The sequence below is a fragment of the Thermobia domestica genome, chromosome 13 (genome assembly GCF_964235325.1).
Source record: "Thermobia domestica chromosome 13, izTheDome1.hap1.1, whole genome shotgun sequence".
NCBI classification, from domain to species: domain Eukaryota; kingdom Metazoa; phylum Arthropoda; class Insecta; order Zygentoma; family Lepismatidae; genus Thermobia; species Thermobia domestica.
This window is the reverse complement of record NC_137466.1, coordinates 133,519,267-133,531,308: the sequence shown is the minus strand read 5'-3', so window position 1 is coordinate 133,531,308 and position 12,042 is coordinate 133,519,267. Positions and strand designations below refer to the sequence as shown.

General features: G+C 35.0%; 1 protein-coding gene across 1 annotated transcript in view; it reads left to right on the top strand.

Annotated features, from left to right (window-relative positions):
* LOC145669292 (ionotropic receptor 84a-like) overlaps positions 1–12,042 on the top strand; it is a 41,153-nt gene that overhangs the window by 11,767 nt on the left and 17,344 nt on the right. Inside the window, exons 4-6 of the mRNA XM_081737606.1 lie at positions 464–687; positions 3,444–3,652; positions 8,935–9,209. Coding sequence (XP_081593732.1) covers positions 464–687; positions 3,444–3,652; positions 8,935–9,209 — 708 coding nt within the window. The remainder of the gene's footprint in view (positions 1–463; positions 688–3,443; positions 3,653–8,934; positions 9,210–12,042) is intronic.

Sequence of the window (12,042 nt, the reverse complement as noted above, 5' to 3'; positions counted from 1 at the left end):
AAATTTATATCATCCACGAAATTATGTCAAGCCTTGCTATAGTGTAATGTAACGTTCAGAATTTTATGTCACAGAATATTCACCTTCTTCAAACATATGGTCCAATTACTCTAAAATGGGCTACTCCACAACATACGGTGAAGTCAGTTTTAAACTTAGGCTTTCTTCATTCTTTAATGAATTTTAAATCGCATTTCACTTCGTGTAAGTAAAAAGTATACTTTTGTTTTCTTTGAAATTACAGCCTTCTGCTATGAGATTTCTAAGACCACCAGACTTCCCTGCTGGACCTTCTATCACGGAAATGAGATGATCACAAGCACACTTAAGACACATCTTAGTTTATCATTCATAAGGACTAACATTTATCTCTAAACGTTTTAATCAGTGACAACTATTCGTACTTGTGAAATAAATGTTTTAATTGGACGTACTAATGATTTTTTTTTCTTCTTTGTTACAGGCCAGCTTTCATTCTCCGTAAACCTCCACTTTCCCATGTCACCAATATCTTTGTTTTGCCTTTCAAGCTGAGCGTTTGGCTATGCAGCTTCGGTTTAATCGTGGTGATATCATGTGTACTTTATGTCGCCCTAAAGTGGGAGTTTCGTTTCTCGTTCAAAGAACAGAAGACACCAGTAATCAGCGATATTGCCATGATATCATTAGGACTTATATGCCAGCAAGGTATATATATAAGTATATATATTGTGAGATTATTTTGGGAAGTACATGCAGATGAAAGAGATTGCGAAAAGAATGCAATTAGTCTATTAATATAAAGCTCTATTACAGTAAAATCTATATGACCGAGTACATACGTTTCACAAACATTTATTTAACTAGCTTTAATAAATAGAGTGTTTAAAAGCAACACGGACAACGTTTGGGCGGTGATTCCTGACACCAAGGTAAGACTATGTATATATATATAAACCAGGGTACACAAATATTTCCTTTCGGAGTTATAGGCTGTCGAAAACATGAAAAAATGAACTTAAAAGGTACATATCTCCAAAACTATGGGACCTACAATAGGGAGGTCAAGACTTCACGTATGAATATGTGCGCTATCCAAAAATGCAGTTTCAGAATCCTGCTGTACTAATACAACAATTTTTATAGAGAGAGTTTGGCTACGGCCATATAATTTGAAGTACTTACGAAATACCTCTATAAAAACTGTTGCAGAAGTACCGGTACCACAGGATTGTGAAACATGGATGTTTGGATAGGGCACATCCTAGTTCCTAAGTGAAGTCTTGACCCGACTACGGTAGATCCCATAGTATTGGAGCTATGGACCTTTAAAGTTTTTTTTTTTTTTTTTTTTTTTTGTTTTCGGCAGCCTATAACTCCGAAAGGAAGCATTTGTGCACCCAGGTTGGTCTATACTTTTTGCCTTATCTTGGTGTCAGGAATCACCTCCCAAACGTTGTCGGTGTTGTTTTGAAACACCCTGTATAACTTGAGAAGCTTAATCTACACGGAGTCAGAAATAGACAAGAATTATGGGAAAAGACGTGGTCAGTCCTGTATTTAACATGTTAGCAGTACCATCTATCCCTAAGTGAAGCTTAGTCCCATATTTTCATTCATATCCCGTCTATTTTAATTAATATTATTATTGAATGGTGAAGGAGAATGAGGTTAAGAATTATGATATTTCTTACATAATGGTATTTCATCGCTGCGCCTCGGAAAACTGCTATGTGCAGAAATAGTAACTTTTGAGGAGAAACAAAAAGTGTGCCTTCTTATCTCTTTATTAGCAATGTTTTTTGTTTAAAAAAAAAAAAAAAAAAAAAAAAAAGAGAATGTACATTTTGGATTACAGGATATACTCACTTGCCGGTGGGTGTTTAATTACACGGTAAGACTGTAATTTCTCAATAATCAATATTTGCTCGTCACATAGCAGATTAAAAGATCAGATAATTTCTTTTACAAAGCGATTTATAATTAATATTGTTTCCTTATTACGAGAAAACTACTAAGAATTCACATCTAGGCATACTATAGAATATGCAACATAACTTTCTGCACATTTTGCAGTATAAACTCAAAATCAAATCTAATCTAATCTAATTTTTGAAAAATGTCACGTAGCGATTTATCGAGGCACAGCGATCATTTAGTTTTGTTTAAAAATATTTACTTCTATTTGTCCTAAAAATCATTATAGGTACTTGCATTGGTCCTAAAATCAAAATAGCGTTATAGGTTTAGAAAGAACGTTTGTTAAACCTTAGTCTTTAAATATTACGCGAGTTTGAAGTAATTATAAAATTAGCTACTATAAGATGTCACATTCGGTTAGGGCTCGTTCCGACAACTTACGTACGTGGATCTCATAATTGGTTGACGAAAGGAAAGGAATATTTATGTAGACTCCTTATAAGCAATAGTATTCAGTACAAAACTTATAAACCCACCACCTTATGCCATTCCAAAATACATAACCTTTAAAAGTGTAATTTTTTGTGCTTTTTCTAGTGATTCCATGTATTGGTTTGCAACCCTGCATATTTATTTTGAAGCAAGAGTATATATTCTCCGTTTACTTTAGTCTCTCCTCTAAACATTCGTTTTTGTTTGGAGTTCGTCTGATACGTATGTCATGAGCAACTAGTTTTCGTAAACGCTTGCAAGTGCAAAAAAATAGCACTCCACCGACAACAAAGATGGCCGCCATTCAGGAACACTTGTACATACGACAACGTGAATGGTGTTATGGACCTTCTCATACAGAGGGTTTGTTATAAGATAGAATATAATCCATCTTCCAAAAGTTTCATAATTTTTGGAGGTGGTCGAGCAACCACCTCTGGACCACTTCATATGGATTGACGATTGACCCTTTGTCCAAAATGTTTTTAACAAAAACTCGGCTATTATTGAAAAACTGACTTTTGTAATCATGCCATCTTAACTTGTATACTTTAATTAACATATAAGATTAACAGTTTACTTAAGTTCGTAATAGTTTCCAAGCTGTTAGTTTTTTTTATCCTCTCCTGGATTTCTTTTTATTATGGACTCAGCGCTTTATGCTTTGGAGCTCCTGTTTTCCTTTCATCATTTTGGTTTTAATTTTTATTATTTGTTATTATTATTTGTTTCAAAAATATGTTTTTAAAATTTGTTTTCCTTTTATTCTTTCTTTTCTTTTTTTGTGGGAAAAGATATTGTTCACATAAGAAATTCTAACCTAATACTTACATTATCGACCGTCAAGGTTCTCTTGCGGTAATATGATTACCGTGCACTCATTTGGCGTGTGATACGCGTATTTGCTTTCGGTAGAAGCTCATGTGATTCGGACCCCAAGTTCAGTTATAGGTCCACCTTATTGGTTGAGTTGTAACGAATTACCAAAGTATTTTATTATATGTAACATAATTTATTAAAAGTAACGCCTTTTCTTCTATTTGTTTTTGAAGGTTCAGAAGTAGAGCCTCGTGGTACACCTGCAAAAGCCGTGTTTTTCTTTCTTTTGGTGATTGCAGTATTTCTGTTTACATCTTACTCAGCTTGCATTGTGTTACTTCTACAAACTCCTAGCTCAGCAATTAGAACTCCAAAGGATCTTCTAAACCGTCCGATATCTGTTGGAGCAAATGACATAGTCTACAATCGTAGGATTTTAGGGGTAGGTATCAGTTTCACAAGGTAAGTGATTTAAATATGTGCTACAAATATGTATTTCATTCCTTGTTTTTAGTAGTACATTACATATCAAATGAAAGCAATATTAACAGTTGGCTAATATACTATAGTTCTATGATAGAATTTTAAAATTCCCAATCCTATAATGTAATATTAATTAGAAAGATCTCTATTACTAATATTGACTTTTGTAGACATTAACATGCTGATATGCTAGGTAATATAAGTATTCAGTCATGATGCTATTACCCAAATATAATGGATAATAGAAAATAGAAGTGGAAATGCAATTTATAATTCTAACTATGTATAAAACTACATGCCTATATTATAAAATTGAAAGTGCCTATGTTTGTGACTCCTATTCTCTTGAACAACACGATCGATCTCAATCAAAATTTCAACATAGGTGAGGTTCGGGCCTGGGAGTGTCGTATCATTTCACCTTGACGGTAGAATTTAAGGCCTGTTTAATCCAAATTCAGCTCCGCAGCTTGGGGGAGGAGGAGGGAATATATATATATATATATATATATATATATATATATATATATATATATATATATATATATATATATATATATATGATCCCAAATGACCGATATTAGTGCCAAATCTGTAGTTTACGAGATCGCTATGATGAACAGTGACACTTCCGATCTAAATTCAGTCATGCAACATGGGAGGAGAGGAAAGAGAAATATAAAAATCATCGAAAATATTCGATATCAGAGAGCGCTTTAGTAGCACTTTTCTCTGAACTTAACCCAAGGAAGCGGGTAGTTGATGCTAGTATAGAAATAATTTCTCTTAAGCAAACAATATAAAGTTGGTTTATAAGAATTTTATAACAATCTAATTGCCCCAAATGAAAATAAATAAATAAATTAATTTAATATATACTGGTCATTCGTAGGAGAAAACACTCATCAAACTGCAATGCTCAGCAGTATAGTGTTACATTTGTTACTTACACTGAAAAAGAAACGTATGTGACATACGTAAAAACTTAGGTTACATATGTGAACCCTGTAGTTCTTGGACTTAACGTACAGCAAATATATAACTAAAAAAAGTATATTTTATACGTACGTATTTCCCGTATAAGTGGTCCGAATAAACGTACTTTCCGTACGAACAAATAATCTGTATGTAGGTGGTCTGGATCCCACATACAGATAAACGTAGTAACATATAGCTGACGTATGTAACATACGGAAGACTGTTAGATGTCAGACAGCTTGCAACAGCATGATGTAACACAGTGGCGGCGATTGGACGTTAAAAGTGGGGGGCAAGACATGATCTGAATATTTGTATATCAATCTTAGTTTCCCTGGTCTGTTTCCAATACTTTATTTGACAAAAGGTTGTATAACTAATAGGATACTATCTTTTTCATTTAAAATACCGTATTTCATATTTTATTAAGTAAATTGACAAGAGCAACACAAGTAGGTATTAGCTTTTTGTACACTTAAACAACAAAGTGTAAGAAGAAATTTGATTCCTTGCTCATGAACATCTTAAAATTCTGTCTGGAAAATTGTGTAATCAGGTTATTTAATAACAAATTTGCATAACAAATACTATAAATAGAAAGGATAATATTAATCATAGTAATGAATGATGAGGCTTGTTTTGTAGAAGTTACATATAAACTGGGGAAAGGACCTAAAAACGGGAAAAAAAGATGTAAAAATAAGACCCAATTTAATTAGAATTACATATTTGATGAAAATAATGCTCAAGAAATACAAGCTTCTGGTATGTTAATGGTCTGTCCTTCTTAAACAAACTGAAGTACAAACTAAAATAAGAGAACTTCCCCACTCTCACCCCCTTGCTGGAGGAGATTGTTATGCTTCATTATCTGACTTGTGATTGTTGCAGATTTGGTCTTATCAGTCCAGTCGTTGAAGAATGTCTTATCTTTTGAATGTTCTTTACTAAAGGAAAGATGTTTAAGAGGTGGTGGTGATTCGAGTTAATGGCCAATAAATTTATTATCGAAAAATGTGCAAAAAAAAAAAAAAAAAAAAAACGTTAAGACCTATGAAAAACTTAAAATGACCAATAAACGAAAAAGAAAGAAAACGCCGAAAAAAGAAAAAGGGACCAATAAAATCCACTATGTTCTGGCCTACAATGACCTAAAATGAACATATACAGTGTTAAGCCTCGTTCTCGGGCACTCGTACAAAAGATGAGTTTTCCTCAACTTCTGGGCCCTAGTTACTGTTAGAAAATGAAAGACAGTAAATAATACCAACATATGCTACATTTAAAGAAATATTTACTTTTGCAGCTTCCCGAAACATGTTCGTTACCTTTAGGTGCAGTTTTCACTTTTTTGGACCACATCAAAACAGAGTACTTAGAACCACTTCACACTCCAGTTATACAAAATGATTCTAAAACCTAGAATTGTGTTGAATTCACTAAATATAATTTATATACCTAGGTACACTCGTACACCCCTAAACACACCACTTCACTCGCATATTACACTGGCAAAACAATGGAAAAGATAGTTGTTTCATATTACTCTCTTTTTAAACAATATTCCTTATTATTAGAAAAAAGAAAAGACATTTTAGAAACTGTCAATTTTTGTGCAATTAAAGAATAACTTGTGAAAAACTTTTTTTTCTTCTTTGCGAATTGTTTTCTGAATTAGTTTCAAAGCGGCTGACTAACATATGGAGCCTTTGTAAGAAGAAGTGTAAGTATGCTGGAATTGTTGTGCTCCAATAGGTTAATTTTGGGGTTATTTTTGGTAGCAATTAAAACCTAATTCCTGTAGCTTTCTTAACTCCACCGAAAGACAACCAATACTCACACAACGGCAAATATTGTAGAGGACCATTTTTTCTATGAACCAGTAATACATACAAAAACAACATTTCCAAATGAAACTATATACCTTAATGGACCACTTCAAAAAAGTGGGGGGGCAACTGCCCCCCTTTGCCCCCCCTAATCGCCGCCCATGATGTAACATCTAAACGGGAAAAAGGGCAGCACGTGTGTAACATATGGATAACGTATTTTCCGTACTGATTTCTGTATTAAACACAAGGAAACCATATATTTGTACCACTGTTCGTGTAACGGACTTTTCTGTGTAATAACAGGAAAGATAACTTAGGTCAGTGGCGTACAAAAATATGTATTAAGGGTTGTTCAAGATCTCAAGTTCACATTGTTTCAGGATTTTTATATACATATCTTAATACGGCAAAAATGTAATATTTCACAATATATTTTTGGAGCGGAGGGGTTTAAACTCCGACTTCTCTGCGTTACATAAATCGAAACAAAAGTAGTTTTATCTTTATATTAATCTTATTTGTCACCTTGAGCACTAGATATTTTTAAGACTGAGATTGCCGTTAATGCTCAGACAACTGTTAGTTTTTGTTTAATAATGACACTGTTAACAGTCTTAAGTACTGAAATTACACTAGTACCTGGAGTTCAATAAACAAAATGGTTATCTCTCCGCTGTCGCTCGGAACCGTTAAACTAGGAACCTCTAAGGAATCAGTGACTTTTGATATTTTAGACTAAGATTATTTCTAGTGACCTAGAGAAGATGGAATTACTACTTAAGTTTACAATAAGAGCTAGAGATACTGGTGTCTAGATTTTTGTTAAGTAGATAATTTGAATTTATAAAAATATACGGTATGTATTTATATATTCTTTTCGAATTTGACTTCTCTTCAAGGATAAAGAGATTTCTATATAAATTTCAATTTATATCGATTTTTCTTTCTTTGTTCACTAAAATTAACATTGGATATCGGAAATAATTCTCCTTGATACTCATGCAATAATGTGCTCTTACGAGTCAAGACAAGATCGTTTTAATGTTGTCATCTACATTTGAATACAATGAACAGAAATCCCTATGGTGATGATTAAAATGAATACTTGAACTAGCTAAAATGTCGATTTTTGGCACAGGGACAATAGGTTTGTGAAAAGTGTTTTAATCCTGTTTCCTTCTTTGGACGCATTTCAACTAAGGTGCTTGATTTGGACTCTCTTCCAACTTGGACTTAAATGTCATCAGGAATGTCACTATTGATCTCAGCAACTCCAAAACTATCGATTTGGCACTATTATCGGTTTATTTTTACTATATTTACACTACACTCTTTCTAATCTTAGTAGAAGTACTAGAGATGTCTTACCTAAACGGTACGGCATGGGGAGTGTTACTACTCATCTCAGCGACCCCAAAATCGATCCATTCGACACTAGTATCAGTCTTTTTTTTTTTTTTTTTTGGCTATTTTTACATATATTCCCTTTCCACCCCTAGAGATGTTAGGGATATCTTACCCCATGTTTTTTTTCTAAGATTACAAATCATAAGTATACCAAATTTGGGAAATTACTCCATTCGTTCCAAAGTTATTCTGGAACACACACACACACGCATGCATGCGTACATATACTATGTAATGTTGATATAAAATGCCATCTTGCCATCTTAACCCAAACATTTTCAAAAATGCTGGTACTCGTCTCCATTTATTTTTTATGACAAGATTATATACCGAAGGAGTTCGTAGCTTGATGCATTCGTGAGATACCCAATTTGCTTAGATACTCCCGATTCCCCCTTAGGATATGCACTTTAATGAATGTAACATGGTTAAGAAACAAGTTCGAGGTAGGCAATAACTATATACAAAAGATCTCCTCAATCACTTTAGCCATTTTCCCATTCTCGATTACTAGTAAGATCAGTTTCATTTGTATATGATAAATGAAACTTAAGTTCATTTCCTCGCATGAAGTTCAAAAAAGCCAATCAGACGAATTTTAGCTCGGAATTTGTGTAATTTATAGCCTACTTAGACTTTTCCATTGCCATTGTTGCCAAGCTGCTTGGTTAGAGTCCACATTTCTTTTAGGTAGCTTCCCAATTGCTCTCATGATGGTGGCTGAACCTCCCACTGCCAGCACCATTTGTGTTTTTTACTATAGTTACCCATTCTACAACTGGCCAACTCACATAGCAAATCTCTTGGACGTTCAAAATACTTGAATCTTGATATTTCCGGCTATCCGCTTATGTTCCGAAAACGAGATTTTCTGTGTGACTTCTCTTGAACTTTATTTTTTCATTATTATTTAATCAAAGAGACTTGAATATTTCAATTTTGTTCCATAACAGGCACATGTTTGTTTGTAAATGTAAATCAATGTTTCTTTCATTATTTCTTGATGTTCTTTTATCTTTTGTAGGCAAATGCAGATCCCATTGTACGGGAACTGTATCGTAAGAAAGTAGCACCTCAAGGTAAAAAACCTAATTTCTTACCGATTCAAGAAGGACTGGCAAAAGTACGGAAGGGACTCTTTGCTTTTTATGTAGATACGGGTTCTGCCTACACTGTGATTAGTAACAAATTCGAAGAACATGAAAAGTGTGGACTTCGAGAGATTTACTTGGATCCCAAACAACCTGTATTTCTCCCTACAAAGAAGCAGTCACGCTTTAAAGAAGTAATTACTATTACGTAAGTTCCGATAAACAATTAATATGTAAGCTATTACCTACGTGTAATCAAAAAGAAGTTCCAATTATACTATTTAAAAATTTTATGAATTTATTTATTTATTCGTAATTCTATCATTACAGGAACTGCAATTTGCGAAATATGTTGAGGGCGAGCACAAGCATTATCCTTATTGCTAGCGGCATATAAGAAATAGAGAACAGAGTCACAAAGAGAATTATATTTCAATCGGTCAAAAATTAGTTTAATAAGCATGAACTGAGTAGTTTTATCTCGTAAGTTAAAGGACGGAAGCGGTATGATTCAAACAACGTAGCTCCCATAACTGAACAACTGCTTGGTATTGACTATTAAAAAAAAAAAAAAAAAAAAAAAAAAAAAGTACTATTCTACCTACTTATGTACAGTCAGCAACAAAGATCTTTCCGTGTGATTAAATCAGTTTCGTAAATAACGCCAGAATGGGACAATTTGAGTACAGTTTTCAGTAAATTAAAAATAATATAACTTTCTGTACGTTCCAGCCATACCACCGTTACTCCCAAAATAAATTTTACCAAACAGAAAGAACTTTTGTCGCTGACCGTACAAAGGCTTTCATATAATCTATAACAAAATAGGATTAATGCTTGACAGAAAATGTTCGCATCTAGACGAAGATAACCAATTGTTGTTACGAAGACAGAGTACTTTGGCTAATGCACTGACTTTCAATTAGGATCACGCTAGTGGTCCTTACAATATTGTGTTCTTAGTATGTCCGTTGTAGAGACCTGCACGGGCCGGGCCTGGCCCGCGGGCCGGGCTTGGGCGGGCCGACTCTATTATTTCTTTGGACCGGGCCGGGCTTGGGCGGGCCGACACTGAATTCTCTTCAGGTCGGGCCGGGCTGGGGTCGATTAATTGCAATTCTTTAATAATTATTGACATTCGTTAAACGATAATTAGAATAAAGGCAAACGTTGAAGAAGTGTGCCAGTGAAAATGTTACAAAATGAAACTTCGAAAATTTATCGGGCCCGGGCCGGGCTTGGGCCAAGAATTTTAAAAACTTATCGGGCCGGGCCGGGATCGGGCCGAAAATCTCCAAAACTTTTCGGGCCCGGGCTGGGCCGGGCCTACGTACATTCGGGCTGGATTGGGCTCGGGCCGAAAAATTCGGCCCGTGCAGGTCTCTAGTCCGTTGTTACTTCACACGATAACTATAACGGATTATTTTATTTTATTTTATTTTCTGCAATAGACAGTTAGACAGCTGGCGATTATTTTGGCCCAGTTCGTTAATAGAGTTAATTCGTTAACATCTTCGTGGGTATCGGTGGTTATCCATATCTTGGATCCCACATACGAAAAATATGTGCTGAATAAAAATATATTTTGGGTTTATTATTTCTTAGATTAAAAGTGTCTTCGAGATTAAAAGTATTTTCCATTGTTTAAGCTTTGCTTTAATAAACTTAAATCCGATTTAAATTTCTCACTGAGGAAAAAAGCAATATGTTTATTGTAAACATTATTAACGTGTAACAGTTTCGTCAACTATCCACTTGGCTTCATCAGACACTATGAATACATAGGTAATGACAGATTATATAATATAAAAGACAGCGAAACAATTTTTGAATACTGATTGGTTGCTCCTTAGCCAGCCCAAAAATGTAGGAGGAACCCGGTAGAAGTTTGAGGGGCTGATCTCTAACCATATTATAGTTCATTTGCAAGTCTTCCGTGAACATTTTAGGGGGCTAGTAAAAATTTAGGGGCCGGTCCCCCTTGACCCCCGTTGATAGGGACCCGCTGATTGGTTACCATACTCTATTTCAGTCAATCCCTTTCAATCACAAAACTAGAATATTAAAGAGAAACAAAAATCTCTAATTCCCTCTCACCCCTGTTGACACACCGTTAAAATAATTCTTAAATATGAATAAGTATAATCTGACCAGGATATTAGTGCGGTTTTTCGTGGAGGGCGCTAGTGTTGTGTTTACATCAGTTTCTTGGTAAGCGCGGTGGGACAGGGGAACGGAGAGTGTCACTCTGCAGTGCCAACGATTTTCAAAACTTGCAGTTTACATGTTATAAGTAGCCTAATCTGTTTCGCTTAATAATAATCATCATCATAGGTATTCTGCCTTTATTGGCAGGTCACTTGCCGCAGCTGAGAAGCTTCCATGCTCCACGGTCCTCCGCTAACCTTTTCGTCTTCGCGTATGATCTTTCTGTTTTAATATCATCCATTAATTGTAGTCTCCTTCGCCCCCTCCCTCTCTTTCCCGCCACCATACCCTCTAGGACGTCCCTCATGATACAATATCTTCTTAGGCAATGTCCCAACCAGTTTCTCTTCCTCTTCCTAATAATATCTAAAAGTGTTCTTTTCTCACTCACCATTTCTAACACTCTCTCATTCTTTTTCCGCTCGACCCAACTAATTCTTTCCATTCTTCTCCACACCCACATTTCGAAGGCTTCCAGTCGATTTTCGTCACCTTTACGTAATGTCCACGTTTCCGCCCCATACAGTACAACACTCCACACGAAGCATTTTATTTTTCTTTTTCTCAACTCTTTGTTCAAGGTCCCACAAAACAGACTTTTCTTTCTTTTAAAGGCTTCTTTCGCCATTCCTATCCTTGCTTTTGTTTCACGTTCGCATTTCATGTCATTACTAAGAATACTACCCAGGTATCGAAAACTATTCACTTGTTCTATTTTCTCCCCTCCTACTTTTATATTTGACACAGACCCCTTCGTTCCAATCACCATGGCTTTTGTCTTTCTAACATTTATTTTCATCCCATATTCTTCAAAGCCCTTTCTCATTTTTTCT